Source organism: Stenella coeruleoalba (assembly GCF_951394435.1).
Source record: "Stenella coeruleoalba genome assembly, chromosome: 10".
NCBI classification, from domain to species: Eukaryota; Metazoa; Chordata; class Mammalia; order Artiodactyla; family Delphinidae; genus Stenella; species Stenella coeruleoalba.
In genome coordinates, this window is record NC_137156.1 from 66,783,333 (window position 1) to 66,802,051 (window position 18,719).

An 18,719-nucleotide genomic window follows, 5' to 3' on the forward strand; every position below is an offset into this window, starting at 1 on the left:
AATAAAGAATGTTTCAGGCTTTATAATTTCGGTGAAATTATAAAGATCAGAGCAGAAATAAATGAAATAGGAACAAAGAAAACAATAGCAAAGATCAATAAAACTAAAAGCTGGTTGTTAGAGAAGATAAACAAAATTGATAAACCTTTAGCCAGACTCATCAAGAAAAAGAGGGAGAGGACTCAAATCAATAAAATTAAAAATGAAAAAGGAGGGGCTTCCCTGGTGGCACAGTGGTTGAGAGTCCGCCTGCTGATGCAGGGGACACGGGTTCGTGACCCGGTCCGGGAAGATCTCACATGCCGCGGAGCGGCTGGGCCCGTGAGCCATGGCCGCTGAGCCTGCGCATCTGGAGCCTGTGCTCCACAACAGGAGAGGCCGCAACAGTGAGAGGCCCACGTACCACAAAAAAAAAAAAAAAAAGCAAAAATGAAAAAGAAGTTACAATGGAAACTACAGAAATACAAAGCATCCTAAGAGACTACTACAAGCAACTCTATGCCAATAAAATGGACAAGCTGGAAGAAATGGACAAATTCTTAGAAAGGTATAACCTTCCAAGACTGAACCAAGAAGAAATAGAAAATATGAACAGACAAATCACAAGTAATGAAATTGAAACTGTGATTAAAAATCTTCCAACAAACAAAAGTCCAGGACCAGATGGCTTCACAGGTGAATTCTATCAAACATTTAAAGAGCCAACACCCATCCTTCTCAAACTCTTCCAAAAAATTGCAGAGGAAGGAACACTCCCAAACTCATTCTACAAGGCCACCATTACCCTGATACCAAAACCAGACAAAGATACTACAAAAAAAGAAAATTATAGACCAATATCACTGATGAATATAGATGCAAAAATCCTCAACAAAATACTAGCAAACAGAATCCAACAACACATGAAAAGGATCATACACTATGATCAAGTGGGATTTATCCCAGGGATGCAAGCGTTCTTCAATATATGCAAATCAATCAATGTGATACACCATATTAACAAATTGAAGAAGAAAAACCATATGATCATCTCAATAGATGCAGAAAAACCTTTTGACAAAATTCAACACCCATTTATGATAAAAACTCTCCAGAAGGTGGGCATAGAGGGAACGTACCTCAACATAATAAAGGCCATATACGACAGACCCACAGCAAACATCATTCTCAATGGTGAAAAACTGAAAGCATTTCCTCTAAGATCAGGAACAAGACAAGGATGTCCATTCACACCACTATTATTCAACATAGTTTTGGAAGTCCTAGCCATGGCAATCAGAGAAGAAAAAGAAACAAAAGGAATACAAATTGGAAAAGAAGAAGTAAAACTGTCACTGTTTGCAGATGACATGATACTATACATAGAGAATCCTAAAGATGCCACCAGAAAACTGATCGGTGAATCAGCTGATCAATGAATTTGGTAAAGTTGCAGGATACAAAATTAATGCACAGAGATCTCTTGCATTCCTATACACTAACAATGAAAGATCAGAAAGAGAAATTAAGGAAACAATCTCATTCACCACTGCAACAAAAAGAATAAAATACCTAGGAATAAACCTACCTAAGGAGGTAAAATCCTGTACTCAGAAAACTATAAGACACTGATGAAAGAAATCAAAGATGACACAAACAGATGGGGAGATATACCATGTTCTTGGATTGGAAGAATCAATGTTGTGAAAATGACTATACTACCCAAAGCAATCTACAGATTCAATGCAATCCCTATCAAATTACCAGTGGCATTTTTTACAGAACTAGAACCAAAAAATCTTAAAATTTGTATGAGACACAAAAGACCCCGAATAGCCAAAGCAGTCTTGAGGGAAAAAAACGGAGCTGGAGGAATCAGACTCCCTGACTTCAGACTATACTACAAAGCTACAGTAATCAAGACAATATGGTACTGGCACAAAAACAGAAGTATAGATCAATGGAACAGGATAGAAAGCCCAGAAATAAACCCACGCACCTATGGTCAACTAATCTATCACAAAGGAGGCAAGGATATACAATGGAGAAAAGACAATCACTTTAATAAGTGATGCTGGGAAAACTGGACAGGTACATGTAAAAGAATGAAATTAGAACACTCCCTAACACCCTACACAAAAATAAACTCAAAATGGATTAGAGACATAAATGTAAGACTGGACACTATAAAACTCTCAGAGGAAAACATAGGAAGAACACTCTTTGACATAAATCACAGCAAGATCTTTTTTCATCCACCTCCTAGAGTAATGGAAATACAAACAAAAATAAACAAATGGGACCTAATGAAACTTCAAAGCTTTTGGAAAGCAAAGGAAACTACAAACAAGACGAAAAGACAACCCTCAGAATGGGAGAAAATACTTGCAAACGAATCAATGGACAAAGGATTAATCTCCAAAATGTATAAACAGCTCATGCAGCTCAATATTAAAAAAACAAACAACCCAATCAAAATATGGGCAGAAGACCTAAATAGACATTTCTCCAAAGAAGACATACAGATGGGCAAGAAGCACATGAAAAGCTGCTCAACATCACTAATTATTAGAGAAATGCAAATCAAAACTACAATGAGGTATCAGCTCACACCAGTTAGAATGGGCATCATCAGAAAAATCTACGAACAACAAATGCTGGAGAGGGTGTGGAGAAAAGGGAACCCTCTTGCACTGTTGGTGGGAATGTAAATTGATTCAGCCACTATGGACAACAGTATGGAGGTTCCTTAAAAAACTAAAAATAGAATTACCGTATGACCCAGCAATCCCACTACTGGGCATATACCCAGAGAAAACCATAATTCAAAAAGACACATGCACCCCAATGTTCATTGCAGCACCATTTACAATAGCCAGGTCATGGAAGCAACCTAAATGCCCATCGACAGATGAATGGATAAAGATGACGTGGTACATACATACAATGGAATACTACTCAGCCATAAAAAGAAATGAATTTGGGTCATTTGTAGAGACATGGATGGATCTAGAGACTCTCATACGGAGTGAAGTAAGTCAGAAAGAGAAAAACAAATATCGTGTATTAACACATATATGGGGAACCTAGAAAAATGGTACAGATGAACCAGTTTGCAGGGCAGAAATGGAGACACAGAGGTAGAGAACAAACATATGGACACCAAGGGGGGAAAGTGGTGGGGTGGGGGTGGGGGGATGGGATGAATTGGGAAATTGGGATTGATACATATACACTAATATGTATAAAGTAGATAACTAATAAGAACCTGCTGTATAAAAAAATAAATAAAATTCAAAAAATATATAAGTGAAAATAAAAATAAAAGCATTGCTTAATTAATGACTTCTCTTTTGGAAAAAAAGAAAAAATACCATCCACTCACTTTGCCTCCCAGATCCAAAGCTTCAGTCCTGATCTCTCTCCCAGGCAGCAGAGTCACACACCCAGTGGCTGACCCCGCATCTCCTCTTAGATGCCTAACAGGCATCTTAAGGGTCACATGTCCACAAATGATCATTTGATTTTCGTCTCCAAGCCCACTCTTCTCCAGTCTTGCTTGGATTGATTCATGGCCATTCCATCCAATCAGTTGTTCAGGCCAGAAATCTAGGAGTCATGCTTCATGCTTCTCTTTCTCTTCCCATACTCATGCATCAGCAAGGCTTGATTTTTAACTCCAAAACATTCCCCCAAGGGACCCCTTTCTTTGCAGCCCAGGTGATGCTCAAAAGCCCCCATTGCTCCCCATCACACCAAGAACAAAACCCCTTATTCCTTTCTAAGACTGCTAGGAGCCTGGTTTTGCTGACCTCTTCACTCCCCCAACTACCACCATCAGAGATATCTAAGTCTTCTTTATGTTATGTCCTGTCTAGCTCCTGTCCTCTCAGGGCCTGTACCTGGCTGATCCCACCACCTAGAATGCCCCTCTTCTTGATCTCCCCTTGATGGCTCATCCAGATCCCATACAGAATGCCACCTCCTCTGAGAGTCCCCTCTCCCAACCTGGCCCGTTGCCCTCATTCCCTGGTATTTTTCTGTCTACAGACTTGTCTAGTTTGTCTCCAGTTAGTCTGTGTCCTTGAACCTAGCCTCCGACTATGGAGCGGGCTCAGGGAAGGTGGGTCAGAGAGCCCCGCCGTAGCCCCTTGTACTCAGCCCGCATGTGGTCTGGGGCAGAGGGGATGGGAGTGTCGCCGCGGGAATCGCAGCTAACCAGGCGCTGCCCACTAGAGGGCAGCCCTGCTTAGCTAGGCCGAGATGAGGGGCAGATAGGGCGGGGTCTGGGCCTTGGCCGAGGCTCCTCCCCGGTGCTGCAAAGAGGTTCGGCGTTCCCGGAGTCCTCTGAGGGGCCGGACCCCTCCCATGACTTCCAGGGACTGTCAAGGCCGGCTACAGGAGCGGATTCAGTGGGTCGAACCGCGAGTGGGCCACATCAGTGCCGAATCCGACGATTGGGGGCGCTCTGCCCGCCCAAGGGCGCAGCCGGGGAACCCGCGCGGGAGGGACCACAACTCTATCCTGGGAAAAATGGGGAAGCTGAGGCTACCGCAAGGCAGCGACTTGTCCTGGGTCATGCAGCGAACCCGGAGTCAGCTCAACGGCCCGGGTAGTCAGGGGCCGGACGCGGCCCAGCTTCCAGCTATAGTCCCGCCCCTCCCCCCAGAGCTGCTGTGGAGTTGGTAGTGGGTGTCCGGCTCACCCACCCGGCAGAGTCCGGGGGGCAGGGCCACATCAGCCCCGCCCCAGCCCCATTGGCTGCGGCGCTAGGGGCGGGGCCGGGGCTGCCAGATGTTGGGGCGGCAGCGACGGCGGGAGCTAGGGAGAGGGAGGAGCCGCGGAGCCAGGCGGAGGGTAAGGGCGCCGCTGGACGGCCCGCGGGGCCCTCTCCGCATCCCTCTGGCTGGAGTTCGAAGAGGAACTGGCAGACCTGGCGGGGGCTCCGGAACGGGCATGCACAGTGCTCGGCTTGACAGTTTCCTGGGCCAGCTCCGCTGGGAACTGGTGAGGCTTGGGAGCGGGTGTGGCTTGTGAGGACGTGTGTGGGGTGCTCGGCTGCCTTCCTGCCCGAACGGCACTCGGGTGGGGGGCTCTCCCGAGTGCCCATCCAAGACAGGATGGGGGCGGGGCGACGCAGATGACCCAGATGGCCCGCGTCGGGTTTCGGACGGTTGGAAGCTGTGCTGGGCATCAAGTAACAGCCGCCCAGCTGGCCGTGCTGCCGGCGCGGCGGAGGAAGTTGGTGGGAGAAACTTCTTGTGGGGCGGAGCAGGGGGCTGTGAGGGACTAAAGAGGTGTGGCGCTGCTATGGATGCCCCCTATTCCAGGCTGGCCTGTACCTCTGTCCTCTATACCCCACCTGGCAGGTGCTCTATTCTTCTCTGAAAGACGCTGCGGGCTTTGGGGAGCTGAATCCCTCAAGAGTCACAGGATGCCCCCCCCAGCCCTGAGCAGGACTTATTTCCCAATGCAGGCCCGCAACCCTGCCTCCCGCCCTGGTGGCGGGTACCGACTTGCCCGGCGCTGCGTGCTGCAGCCTGCCGGACTGCCACCAGGTCGGCCGATGGGAGCCACACGAGCTTCGTGTGCCAACGCCCCATGCCGGCCCTGTGCCCACTAGAGGCTTTGCTGCCTAGGCCTGCAGGCCAATCCAGCCCTCCTGGGCCTTCTGTTTTGGAATTGGCCTGACCAGGCAGACAGGGGTGACAAGCACTGCTCCTTCGACTTCTGCCCTCTCTTCTTCCACAGCTGTGTGGCCGGGACACAGACTCACCCCCAATGCCTGGCCCCCTTCCAGAACCCCCCAAACCTGGCCCAGGCATGCGGCTCAAGCACCGGCTCAGGGCCTCAGATGCCTTGGAAGAGGACTCAGCCTGTGGTGTGGAGGAAGAGGAGGAAGAAGCTGTGGTGACAGGAGACAGGGGTGCAGCCTTGGGAGGCCCCAGGGAGCATGCCCTAGACTGGGACTCTGGCTTCTCAGAGGTGTCAGGCAGCACATGGAGAGAGGAAGAGCTGCCTGTACTCCAGCATCCAGCACCCTCAGCATGGCCCCCCCGTAGACAGCGCCTCTCGGCCAGTGGCATCCCCCTGCCTGGCAGAGCTCCTGCGGCCAGTGTACCACCTGCCCACCGACCACGGCCCAAGTCCACCCCAGACGCCTGCCTGGAGCACTGGCAGGGGCTGGAAGCTGAGGACTGGACAGCAGCCCTACTTAGCAGAGGTCGTAGTCGCCAGCCCCTGGTGCTGGGAGACAACTGTTTTGCTGACTTGGTGCACAACTGGATGGAGCTGCCCGAGGCAGCAGGTGAGGGGGACAATGGGGGTGGGCCCCGTGCCCGTGCTCGGCCCCCCCAGTTCCTGCTTGGCCTCTCTGAGCAGCTGCGGCGCCAGCTGGCCAGGGCACGCCGGGCAGCAGTGGCAGGAAAGCGACTGTCATGCCCACCTCGCCCGGAACCCGAACTGCCTGCAGATGTCTCACGCTTTGCAGCCCTCATGAGTTGCCGCAGTCGCCAGCCCATCATCTGCAATGATGTTGTCAGCTACCTCTGACCCTGCCCTCCAGCCTGGGACAATAAAGGCCTTTCTCTGCACTGTCCTGGTTCCATACCCCTGAGGCTCCAGGAGGCAGCCCCAGTCCTGCAAGGCACAACTCAGGCAGGCGAATCTAAAGAGCCTTTTCCCTCCCTGCAGGGCTCCCTGTCATGTCCGTGTCACACCCCATGTGTCTGCCCCGTGTTCCATCATCCATCCTGTCCACTTACACCTTCCTTCAACAAGCATTTATTAAGCGCCTACTGTAGGCTTGGGATGCATGGCTCAACAGAACTGGGTGGTGGGGCTGCTGCCTTGTCACAGCTTGTAGTGCAAGGGTGGGAAGGTAACGTCCTCCTTCTCACCCTCATAGCTGAGCTCCAATACCAGCACCCGCTGCCCAGGCTTAGGCACCTGGCGTGTCACCTCCAGCACCAGATCCGTCACCCTGGTGGCATGGGGGGAAGAGGGGTGGGGAGATTGGGTAGGTGAGCAGTGGCAGGCAGAGAGTGTCCTGGCATGGACTATAGGGTGTTGGCGGGCCATAAGGAGCCCAAGCCAGGAGCAGGAGCAGCCCAAGACAGGAAACATCTGAAACTATTTTAAGAGCGGCTGGCGGGGTGGGCAGGAGGCAGGAAGCTGTGAGTCCTCTGGGAGTGGGCCGTGAAAGGGGAGCTGAGCAGGGCGTGAGCTGGTGGGGCTGGCCAAGCAGGCAGCTCCTAGAGGCCCCTCCTCAGGCTCTTGGCCCTCACCCCGCCCCCAGCCCATTTGCTGGCTCCATTTGGCAAAAGAAAACTTCAGGAAGGTGTGAGGGGCCCAAATGGGATTGGGAAGAGGAAAGGCTGCTTGTCCCCCACCTCCAACCTCCAGGGACAGAATGAGGTTAAAGCCAGGTGTGGGCTCACCTGCGGGACAGGTGCTGGTCCTGCTTTTCAGGAGACCATCCTGCCGAGTAGAGTAGGGCCTTCCCGTGCAGCAGCATCCTCACCCTCAGCCCATTTAGTTTCTAGAGAGAGACAGGTTAGGTTCCAGCTGGGCCAGGCTGGGCCAGGCCTGGGGGAAGGGCAGGAATGGGGCACACCTGGACATGGGCCAGCAGTGACTCCAGGGTCCTCTCGGGCTGCCCAGCAGGCACTTCCAGGCGGTCCCAACAGGTCCACTTCCAGTGATGGAACTGGGGGGCGGTAGTGGGGAGGAGTGAGAAGCTTCTTACACACACACCCTCCCCCTACCCCAGTTACCAATAGCTTATGGCCCCTTTCCTAGGGGAGGAGCTGGACTAGAGGCAGGAAGGAGAAGCCAGTGGGTGGGGGTGGAAGGTGGGATCTGGGCCCAGAATCTCAACACCCTCCCCGCCCATGCTGGGGCCAGCACAGGAAATGGGGATACGGGGCCCCCACAGAGGGAAACAGGCGATCCATCACACAGTCGTGTGTGTGTGTGTGTGTGTGTGTGTGTGTGTGTGTGTGTGTGTGTTGTTGGGGGGAGCAATGCTTCCTGAGGAAGCGGGAGCAGGGCTGCTGCAGTCTCTGATAAAACTGCTTGTTCCTCAAATGCAAGGCTGGATGCTGGGGGTGGGGTAAATCCTGTCCCCTAATCCTTTACCACCAGGGCCTTGGACTACTCATGGACACATGGCAAGAGGCACAGTGACTCTAGCAGGAACACAGTCCACAGAGGACTCCTCTTCCTGTCCCTTTGTTCCTTCCTTATTTCTGGAGTCTTGGGGTTCTGGTACCCAGAGCTGAGGGCATAAGGGTGGCAGGCAGCCAGGCACCAAGACAGGAAGAGTTCTGCCAGCTCCCCAGAAAACACAGTGGGGTCAAGCTGAGACGAGGCCAGAGGTGAGATGGGGGACCCTTCCCCTCCCCCTCCTCCATGGACAAAGGCAGCTTGTGTTCTAGCTAGAGGAGGGGCCCCTCACAAAGGGGCTCTGTGTGCTGTGCCCTGAGGGACCCCAGGGCTGCTCAGCAAAAGCCCAGTGCTGGCCCATGACCTCTCCCCTCTCCCGTGGTGAGGGAATTCTCTCTGTACCCTCTCCTCTGCCCTAAGGAAATGCCAACTATTGCAGAGCCTGGGCACACAGCCAGGGGCATTCATAGCCCTACACTTGAAGGAACACACATGTACACAAGCCCACATGTGTACTCACATGCACACACACGCAAGCCCACATTGTGAAAGAGCCCTGCAGTCCCATCTGGCACACAGATGTGCAAGCATGCTCCCTCCATGCCCACACACCACAGGGCCAGGGATGCCCAGACCAGTGTGCACTCACACCTGTGACATGAATGCACACATCCCCACAGGGCTGCACACCCCACACCCGTGGTGGTGAGCTCAGTGCCCTTTAACTCAGGTCGAGGGGGCGGGCCAGGATCCCCATGCTTTGCAGGCCGATATTAGGCTCTGTTTGGGGCTAGGGCCCTAGTCCCCTCTCCCCCTCAGGGGCACTTCTGGGAAGGAGGGAACTGCGGGGGATGTCTGGCTCCACTAATGAGTTAAAGCTGCAGCTCCCCCAGACCCTGACTGTTGGGGGGTGGGGGTGGCTGACGGCTGCTTCCTGTGTCTGACAGGTCCCAGCCTGGCTTTGCAGCAGGGAGGCGACTGGAGGGAGTCTTGATGACTCCCCCAGAGTCTGGGTCCTGATCAGAGCCTGAAGCTGAAGTAGGGCCTGTTTGGGTAGGTGCAGGGAAAACTCAGGTCTGGTATGGGTGGGGTGTCAAGGGCTCACCTTCTGGATGGCTGGGGCGTGAGGTACCCAGCGGCTAAAGTAGTTTTCAGCCAGGTTCAGGTAGCTGTGGCGAAAGGCACTGCGGGGCCGTGGGCTGCCCACCACCTTATACAGCTCCAGGCCCACCAGGCCAGCCACAGCTGCCGTAGTAGTGGCAATGGCTGGGGTAATCTGGCCCACAATTCGCTTCGTCTGCCAAGGACAGGAGATTTGGTCTGGGCCCAAGGCATAAGGCTAGGGTTTGACCCCCACCTCCAGGCCTGAGCCCCAAGGGGCAGGGTACCTTGGTGCGGTCGGCTGGTGGGATCCCATAATTCTGAGCTCGCAGGCTCGCCGCTGCCGCCACAAAATCCACATGGAAATCATTGTCCTGTGAGGCCCAAGGCACAGTAGTAATTAGCATTGTCCCAGTGCCCCTCACCTCGGCCGACCCTGTGCCACTGCACAGCTCTTCACGCAATTCGGTGGGGTGGATGCTTATATCTCCCCACTTAACAGATAAGGAGGCTGAAGCTCGGGGAAGCTGAGCTGCTTCTGGGGTCCTTCTGGGAGGAAAACTCAGGCCAAGGGGCTTCAAAGCTACCTTCTTAGCTCTTGACCTTCCCCAACAACCTCTCTAGCCCGGCCCTTCACCCCCACTTGGGCTCCCACCTTCTCAAATGTCAAGGGTTCCAGGGGAGGGCCCACAGTCCAGATTTCCAGGGCTTCATGCAGTTGCTTCGACTGCTCAGGGCCTGTCAGGAGAAGGGGGTGTTGGGGCAGTCCTTAGTCCCCATGTCCTGCGCTCCTCTGGAGCCTGCTGCCTATCCTTGGTCCCTGCCAAGCCTATCACTTACCACTTTCAGGGAGACCCCTTGATGGATGGTGCAGTCTCCTGTCTAGCAGCCCCAGCCCTCACTTGTGTGTGTGTATGTGTGTGTGTGTGCGCCCATGCACACCTATGTGACCCTGTTCTCATCTGGGGGCCACAGCTAGTTGCTCCCACGGTTTGTGTTTTTTTGTTTGTTTTTTGTTTTTGTTTTCTTTGGCTGAGAGTCTGCCAAAGGAATGGGGGTGGGGTGGGGGTGGGGTAGGCAGCAGGGAGAGGACCTACTGAGGGGCCAGAGGATGAACCCAAGGCTACAGAGAAGCAAGGTCAGAGGGCCTGAGAGGTATTGAGTTGGCTTCAGGGCCCCCAGACCCTGTCTTCTTTCTGCAGCACAGGCTGAGGAGGGTCAGGCCTTTGGGTGACAGCACGGGGGGCCAGGGTCAGGGACCTCACCAAACTCAGCATAAGCCGAAGCCAGCTCCAGGTCACTAGAAAAAATGGGGGCTAAGTCCTGGGGGTCAGGCAATGGCAGCAACTTCAGCAGTCGCCTGAGCGCAGTCTGGTCCCGTGAGCCAGGCAGCCCATGCATCTGGGCATACAGGTTGGCAGCCGCCAGCACGTAGAGGAGATGCGTGTCCTGCAATGAGACCAAGAGCATGGGTGGCTGCATGGGCTTGAGCGAGCTTGTGTGGGTGCATGGGGTGGGGGTCACCGCCCATTTGTGGATCTGTTTTGAGTGCCTGCTTCTGCCTCCCATTTGGACACCCACATGTGCACAAACATGGCTCTCTCCCTCTCAGCATCTGTGCATCTCTACAAAATATAGAGGTGCCCATCTCCGCTCTGAGGGGCCATATTCCCATCTCAGGGCCGCCAAGGGACTCCACTCACTTGGCTGGCGTCAAACTCCAAGGGCCGGGGACACTGTTTGGGACCCGACCAGAAAAGAGTTCCATTCTCTAGCACCTAGGGAAATGGAGGCTGCTGGGCTCAGTCGGGCCACCCTGAGCCCTCAGCCTCCTGACCCCTAGCCACCCACTTTGTCGGGTGGGAAGCGGCTCAGCAGCTGTGTGATGCCATAATGGAAGCAGAGTTGCCACTGGCCAAGGGCCCAAAGCACGCAGTCTCGCCAGGTCTGTGGACGCTGTCTCAGGACACCCAGCACCACCTGCTGCACGGTCAGCACCTGTGACTCATCCAAGTGTGCCAGAGACGTGAGTGCCCTGCGGACAGAGGAGAAGGTCTGAGGCTAAGCCCTAAGCCTCTTGGTGTTAGGGAGCCTGGACTCCCATTCACCCTTGTTGGCGGTCTTACTGTTGGTGGCAGTTGACGGTCTCGGCAGACAGATGGAAAAGTCCTTCAAACTCATCCCGGGCCCACTGTGAGGGGAGGGAGGAACCATGAGGTGCCGGTTGGCAAAGGGGTCTGCAGCTGAGGACTGAGCCAGGTGGGTAGGAGTCTCTGGGGTTCTTCTCACCTGCAAGGTGTGCTCGGTTGTGCTGGGGAAGTGCCGCACGGTGCAGACAGGGTAGGAGGCATCCTCAGAAGCTGCAGCGGAGGCGGGGGCTCTGTAGTCCTCAGTCACGTGTGGTATGAACACACAAGCACTGCCCAAGGTGCCCTTTGTGCCCGCCTCCAGTAGTGGCTTCAGATAGTGGGTGCAGCGAGCAGCCACATAGCGCCCTAGCGAAGGGGGCAGAGGGTCAGAAGTGGGGCTGGCACAGCCTCAGACAAAGGGTGAGTTCTAGGCTTGAGCACTCACGGGCCTGGAAACTGTCCAGGGCAGCAGCCACGCCATCCACACTGGAGAAGAAGTTGTCCCCATAGATGTGCTCTGTAGTAAGATCCAGCTGGTAGGTGAGCGGGGTCACCTGCAAGTCTGAGTTCAGGCGGCGAGCGGCCTCTGCAGCCACCTCCGCCTTTGGCCTCTGAGAAGAAAGCAGGAAGACGTTGGGTGGGGGAAGGGTCGCATTGTGGGAGGACAGTCCAGGACACGGGTGTGGGGCTAGGTCAGCACTCACACCAAAGTCCTGAGGCCTGAAGAGAAACTGCCGGCTGAGGTTGGAGCGCTCCACATGGTCCATGTCAGCAACAGTCACGCCCCCACTGCCGCCAGCACCCAGGCCCACTAGGGCAAAGCCTTTGAGCAGCTCACAGCCGATAGCGCCAGCACCCACCTGCCAGCAGGAGCAACCTTAGCCAGAGGGCCAGGACTTGCCCTTCCACATACTCCCAACCTCACGACATAGCTCACCAGGAGGTAGCGCTGGTGGCTCAGCTTCTCCTGAAAACCAGCCCCAAACACTGCAATTTGCCCGTCATGGCGGCAGTCTCTCTAGGGGACACAGACAGGGGTCAGTGATGGCCACTGGCCTGTGCTGCATCTCCCTCCTGCACCCAGTTTTCCAGGTCAGGATCTCGGGACCGTGCTTCCTCTTTCCCCCCAGTCCTGAGTTTGGATAAGGCTTGCACCCCTACCCCAGGTTCTCACCGGTGCATAGTCCTCAGGATTGGGAAAGGGCTCCTCATCTTCTGGAAGGCAATCAAGGGCATCAAAGTACAGCCACTGGTCCAGGGGCATAAACTTCTTGGAGACTGCCTAGAAGTCAGCACTTCAGTCTGGGGACTCTTCCCACCTCCTAATCCCCTCAGATCCTGGCTGAGGGCTGCACCCAGGTTGGTGAAACCCCCAGGGTCACTATCTGGTGTTGGGCACCCTGTGGCACCCACACCGACCTCTGCACCCTTCCCAGCCCCGCCCTGCCTCTACCTGTACCCACCTTCAGCACTTCCTGAGCAGCCACTGCACCCAGCACAGCTGCCATGGGGCTCAAGCCACCAGCACTGCTCAGGGCAACTCTCCGCACCAGAGCCTTATCCAGCTGCTCTTCCAAAGGCTCTCCTTCTGTCCCCTTCAGTGATTCCAGGGCCTGGGCTAGGTCCACCACCATCTCTGCATCAACCTATCGGGTAGAACTCCGTCGGTAAAGCAGCCCCAGCTTGAGCTCCACTCCCCATTTGAAACCTTCAGGCAGCCATCCACCCTGTTCCACAGAAGAGGAAGCAGAAGACTGAGTGGGAGGGTCCCACTAGTGGATGCCCGGTGCCAGACAATGGCCCTGGAGGCTTCCCCAACCTGGAGGCACCTTCCAGGCCAGATCTTAGGGGTTAGGAGTAGCATGGGTCCCCAGGCTTTGTGCTTGGCCCTTTCATGGACCCAGCCTCTGGTCTACAGATACTGTGTACCATCTCCTTTATATGAGCGGGGAACTGCTTCTGGATTCAGTCTTGGATCTGTAAGACAGTCATTGTTGCTTCCTGGTAGGTGAGGCCCCGTTAAGACAGAGGCTGGAGGGAGGGGCATCGGGGCCACTCACAGGATCCCAGGGCTTAGGAGGGCGGCCATGGAGCTGCTGAAACTTGTGCAGTGCATGGAAGGCCTGATGCAGGCAGTGGGCACGGTGAACTTCCTGGGGACTCTGGGCCACAACACGGGGCTGAAACAGGGCTGTGTCCAGGGGCTCCTGCAGGGGGCACTCGGTTCACATTCATGTCCAGAACACTGTGGGTCCCTCGAGGTGCCCAAGCTCCCCAACCTCAGATGCACTTGAACTCACGTGGCTCACAGTCTTGGGTCTCTTGACCTCAGTGACAGCCCCACCACGCAAGTAATGAGAGAAAGTTGTTGTGTCCCCAATCTCCAAGGTCCCATCTCCTGGGGGAGATTGAGCCTGGTCAGTATGCCCTCTGAACCTGAGTAGTTCCCCACACCCCATCCTGTCTTGCATCTACATTCTTGATGTCGCTCCACCCTGAGGAAGGGGAAGGGAGAACTTATCTCCAAGGACCAGGCTGTGTCCACCCCCAGTGGGGACCTGGGCACTGAGCCTGGAGTTGGAGTGGGGTTGACTTAACTCTGCACGTGGAGAGGCCGAGGAGCACAGCCGTTGAGCTCCACCATGCCCTCAATGCCTGAGAAAGTCACCAAATCCCCATTGTTGAAGCGGTGGGCATCAGCCTCTTCTCTCAGAGTGAGAATGCCAGGGGAGCCCTGGATAAGAGGTGGCTTGCTCAGGGCTGCCTGTCCCTGCTTTCCACAGGCTCTGGCAGCCCCTCCTTAGTAGGTGAGCACCCCCCACATTAGCACCCACCTGGGAGATGTGCTGGATGGCAGCCACCAAGGGTTCTGCCTCTGTAGGGTCCTGCACAGTGAAGTCCTCACCAAAGTCACAGAACAACTGCCTGTGGTGGGGTGGGAGGGGTCACTGAGATGGCTCAGTTGTTAACTGCCACATTTGTGGTGAAGGGTGACGTACACTAGGGCAAGCCCAGAGGAATCGGGAAAAGAATGCTGGGAGAGGCTTGAAGGATTTACTGGATCAAGTCTGGAGGCTGGGGTAGAGGAAGCACACAAATGGGACTGGGGACTGTATAATCAAGAGGGGATGCCGGGACAGGCCTGAGGTTGGGTGGAGGGGATCTGGAGCAAGCCTGGAGCTGGGGACAGCACTGGGACCAGTTGCTGCCTGTGATGTGGCAGGCTAGGTAAGCCATCTCACCCCACGAGGCCTCGGGTGTCAGCCACCAAAAAGCAGACTCCGTGTTTATGGCAGATGGTGCCCACCTTCAGCTGCTCCTGTAGCTCCGAGGCAGTCAGCACCACCACCTGGGTGGACCTCATGATCAGCAGGGCCAGAACCACTTCAAGCCCACCCTGCTGCTAAAGGCTGGAGGGGGACACTGGGCTGGCCTGGAGAGTAGGGCTGGGAGGGCACCTGGAAGTCCAGCAGCAGGTCCTCGGTGATGTCACCTGTGTGGATGCACACCTGAACAGCTCCATTGAGCTTAGCCAGAAGTTCTTGAGATGCCTCAGCCCTGCTCCTTCCCAAGTCCTGCTCTGAGAGGAAGAACTAAAGAGAGACCCAGTCTGGCTTTAGCAAGGAGTTTTCTCTTGGGCCCTCTCCCCAAGGGCTATGGTCTGGAAACCCATAGCCCCCCAGGACCCTCACCTGGGCAGACAGGTCAGACCAACAGGTAGGGTGGGGATCATGAAGAGTGAGGCTGCCCACGCCCATCAGGACCAGGTTTTTGGCCACCTCAGCCCCCACGCCCTGCAGGCCTGACAGTAGCACCTTGGCTCTCTGAATCCTCTGCATGGCTGGCAAGCCCAGCACATACCTGTGGGTGGGAAGTAAGAGGGCAGGCGATTGGAGATCAGAAGTCAGAAGGCCACCCCGCTCTCCTCCCCACCTCGGGCCTCACAGCTGCCGCGAGTATAGCTCTTCATCCAGCAACTTGGAGGTCTCCAAGACATCCATCCTGAGGCCTGGGGCCGGAAAACAGGCTGCAGCGCTTACAGATAGGGTCTCTGCGTGGCAGGTAGTGCCGGCAGGAGCCAGTGCAAACAGGCACTAAGGCTAAGGAGTGAAGGACACTGCTAGTCACAGCTTTCTTCCTGGTTCCTCTGTCATTTCGGGGCGAAAGCAAAAGTGAAAGTGAAACTAGACTGAGCAGGCTCCTGGTCCTGCCTCCAGCCTGTCCAGCACAGCCTAGCCAGGCAAGGAAGAGTTCTGGCAGCTCTAGGGCACTGGTAAGGTAAGACAGAATTCCTGGATCTGTTCCCCCTCTGGGAGAGCAGGTATTTCTCTTGAGGGAGGGGGCAGGGCCATAGGAGGGATCCATGCGGTCTCCTGTAGCTCCCTAGATGTCCTGAACCTCAGGCCCCTATCCCCCTCAGGGGCCCCTGCCTGGATGGGCTTCCTGCCCACAGAGTACCAGTGGGAACTCCCTTGTCCTGAGCACTCACCTGGTCTCCTAACCACACACAGAGACTTAGAGACCCTAGAGGGCAGAGCCAGTCCCATCCCAGAGGCTGTGAGAGCTTATGGATTATGTTGTCCCACATCCAGGGTTTAAACTACAGACTTGGGGTGGAGCCTAACATCTTTGAGAGCACCTGTGTGCCCCTGCGCCATCTCCTCAGGGATCAGGGATTCCCCTCTGCCCACAGCTGCCTGGTCAGGACAGTCGGCAGCTCTAGGTGGCCTGTCAGGATCTCTCACTGATGAGTGCCAGGACTCAAAGAGGGTTCTCAGTCTCTGAGTGCCAGCCCTGAGAGTGGGAGGCATGGGGCAGCCATGATCACGTGTCCTTATTTGTCATTTAAACTTTTATTTTGAAATAATTATAGACTCAGAGGAAGCTGCAAAAATAGAAAGGAGAGATCCTGTGTACCCTTCACCCACAGATGTCCCCTTCTGCCTTCTTAGGAACTTGGGGCCAGTTCTTTAGAGGATGGACCACAGCTCCCCACAAAAGTCCACAATAGCTAAACCAGGTGCTATCATAAATTCTTTTTTTAAAATTGAGGTAAAATCCATACAAAATTAAAATAACCATTTTAAAGTATACAATGTAGTGGCATTTAGTGTATTGACTATGTTGTGCAACCACAATCTCTCTCTAGTTTCAAGACTTCATCACCCACTGAAAAACACCACAACCATGTTAAATAATTGCTACCCATCCCACATCCCACATCTCACCCCCTGGCAAACACTTATATGCTTTCTGTCGCTAGGCATTTGCCCATTCTGGATATTTTATATAAAAGGAATCATACAAAATGTGACCTTTGGTATCTGTTTTCCTTCACTTAATCTTTTTGAGGTTAATCCAAATTGTAGCATGTATCGGTACATCATTCCTTTTTATGGCTGAATAATATTCCATCAGAGGCATATATCACAATTTGTTATCCAGTCACCTGTTGACATTTGAGTTGTTTATGCCTTTTGGATATTATGAATTGTGCTACTACGATTGTTCTTGGACAAGTATTTGAGTACTTGTTTTCAATTCTTTGGGGTATATGTCTAGGAGTAGAATTGCTGGGTCACATGGTAATTCTATGTTTAATTTTTTGACAGACCAAAAAGCTATTTTCCACAAGCAATGTACAGAAATGATCTCCATATCATGGCCAAACTGGTTTTCCTTTTTTTTTTTTTTCAAATTATATCCATCCTAGAGGGTGTAAAGTAGTAGGTAATTGTGGGTTTTTTTTTTTCATTCAGTGAACATTTATTGGCTGTGTTATACGTACTAGGTACAGAAACCAGGGCCAGATTCTTAAGTAAGTGGTATCTTCAAATAGATACCAAAAGGCATTTGATGAAATTCAACATCCATTCCTGATTTTTTTTAACTCTTATTAAAATAGAAGTAGATATTTTTTAAAATTGTGGTTTTAACCATTTTTAAATGTACAATTCGGTGGCATTAAGTACATTCACAATATTGTGTAACCATCACCACTATTTCCAGAACTTTTTCTTTATCCCAAAGAGAAATACTGTATCCATTGAAAAGTAACTCTTCAACAATCTTAGATCCCCTGTTTCCCTGGAGCTTCTATTCTATTTTGTCTCTATGACTTTCCCTATTCTAGGTACCTAATGTAGGTGGAATTATAAAGTATTTGCCCTTTTGTGTCTCATTTATTTCACTTAGCATACCTTTTCAACATTCATCTAGGTTGTAGCATGTATCAGAATTTCGGTCCTTTTTTTTATTGTGATAAAATATGCATAAAATGAAATTTACCATTTTAACATCTTTAAATGTACGGTTCAGTAGCATTAAAGACATTCACATTGTTGTGCCACCATCACCACCATTCATCTCCAGAACTTCATCCTCCTAAACTGAAACTCTCAACCCATTAAATAATAACTTCCCATTCCCTCCTTCCCCACCCGTGGCAACAGCCATTCTACTTTCTGTCTCTATGAATTTGACTACTCTAGGTTTCTCATATAAATGGAATTATACAGTATTTGTCCTCTGTCCCTGGATTATTTCACTTAGCTTAATGTCTTCAAGGTTCATCTATGTTATAGCATGTTTCAGAATTTTTTAAAAGGCTGAGTAATATTCCATTGTATGTACAGACCCAGAGTCTTGTAGTTTTCCCTCACAGAGATCTTGTACATATTTTGTTAGATTTATACCTAAATATTTGTTTTCTTTTTTCTTCTTCTTTTTTGGTGCTGAAGTAAATGGTATTGGGTTTTTAATTTTAGTTGTTGGGACTTCCCTGGTGGTCCAGTGGCTAAGACTCCATGTTCCCAATGCAGGGGGCCCAGTTTCAATCCCTGGTCAGGGAACTACATCCCACGTGCCACAACTAAGAGTTTGCATGCCACAACGAAGATCCCATGTGCTGCAACTAAGACCTGATGCAGCCAAATAAACATTTAAAAAAAAATTAAAAATAATTTGAATTGTTCATTACTGATCTATAAGAAAGCTATCAGCCAGCCACCGCACCCTTAACTTGATGCTACACTTCCCCTCACTAACTGTCCCCGTCTCAAGGCAGCACCAGAGGGGTCCAACCCCCATAACCAAGAGCGTCACTTCCTCCCCAAGAAGCCCGAGGCTCCTCCACACCTGCTGGAGAGCAGCTGGGCACTCTCAGCCTGAAGCATTCTCCCCTGTGCCAGGTCCATGCTGGGATCTGCAGAAACAGGTGAACTCCCATCCAGTAGTGAGAGAGGAAAGTTTAGGGGTCCTCATCCAAGCTAGAAGTTCAAAGGGAAGTCTTCTGGGAGAAAGTGCTTTTGAAGCTAAGATGCAGAGGCTAGCAATCTGTCTGGC

At 52.7% G+C, this 18,719-nt stretch overlaps 2 protein-coding genes across 6 annotated transcripts; one reads left to right on the forward strand and one right to left on the reverse strand.

The window, feature by feature from the left end:
- Positions 1-4,338: 4,338 nt before the first annotated feature.
- UBA7 (ubiquitin like modifier activating enzyme 7) lies at positions 4,339-15,515 on the reverse strand. 5 transcript variants are annotated; one of them, XM_079934052.1, is made up of 24 exons: positions 15,321-15,515; positions 15,068-15,236; positions 14,834-14,968; positions 14,618-14,724; positions 14,210-14,300; positions 13,974-14,109; positions 13,676-13,773; positions 13,436-13,582; positions 12,839-13,021; positions 12,550-12,657; positions 12,313-12,393; positions 12,080-12,235; positions 11,821-11,986; positions 11,536-11,741; positions 11,373-11,437; positions 11,098-11,281; positions 10,950-11,024; positions 10,512-10,695; positions 9,902-9,984; positions 9,534-9,620; positions 9,251-9,442; positions 7,595-7,687; positions 7,419-7,519; positions 6,755-6,961 (listed from the first exon to the last, which is right to left on the reverse strand). In XM_079934052.1, the coding sequence occupies exons 1-24, from the start codon at positions 15,374-15,376 to the stop codon at positions 6,832-6,834; spliced, it is 3,033 nt and encodes a 1,010-aa protein (XP_079790178.1). In that variant the 5' UTR covers positions 15,377-15,515; the 3' UTR covers positions 6,755-6,831. The 5 variants fall into 5 exon arrangements, with proteins under 5 accessions (XP_079790177.1, XP_079790178.1, XP_079790176.1 ...); XM_079934051.1 differs by lacking the exon at positions 6,755-6,961 and adding an exon at positions 4,339-4,503 and having other exon boundaries at positions 11,821-12,235; XM_079934050.1 differs by having other exon boundaries at positions 11,821-12,235.
- On the forward strand, positions 4,813-6,563 carry INKA1 (inka box actin regulator 1). Its single transcript, XM_079934015.1, has 2 exons — positions 4,813-4,986; positions 5,731-6,563. Exons 1-2 carry the CDS (start codon positions 4,936-4,938, stop codon positions 6,529-6,531), a joined length of 852 nt encoding a protein of 283 aa, XP_079790141.1. The 5' UTR covers positions 4,813-4,935; the 3' UTR covers positions 6,532-6,563.
- Positions 15,516-18,719: the final 3,204 nt, after the last annotated feature.

What these genes read in the sequence shown, in the direction of transcription:
- INKA1 (XM_079934015.1), top strand. Translation starts at nt 4,936, where the DNA reads ATGCACAGTGCTCGGCTTGACAGTTTCCTGGGCCAGCTCCGCTGGGAA. An exon ending in GCCAGCTCCGCTGGGAACTG is followed by an intron (nt 4,987 to 5,730) that starts GTGAGGCTTGGG and finishes CTTCTTCCACAG; the next exon opens with CTGTGTGGCCGGGACACAGA.
- UBA7 (XM_079934050.1), bottom strand. Translation starts at nt 15,376, where the DNA reads ATGGATGTCTTGGAGACCTCCAAGTTGCTGGATGAAGAGCTATACTCG. An exon ending in CCATCCAGCACATCTCCCAG is followed by an intron (nt 14,110 to 14,209) that starts GTGGGTGCTAAT and finishes CCTCTTATCCAG; the next exon opens with GGCTCCCCTGGCATTCTCAC. An exon ending in CACCAGCCGACCGCACCAAG is followed by an intron (nt 9,443 to 9,533) that starts GTACCCTGCCCC and finishes TGTCCTTGGCAG; the next exon opens with ACGAAGCGAATTGTGGGCCA.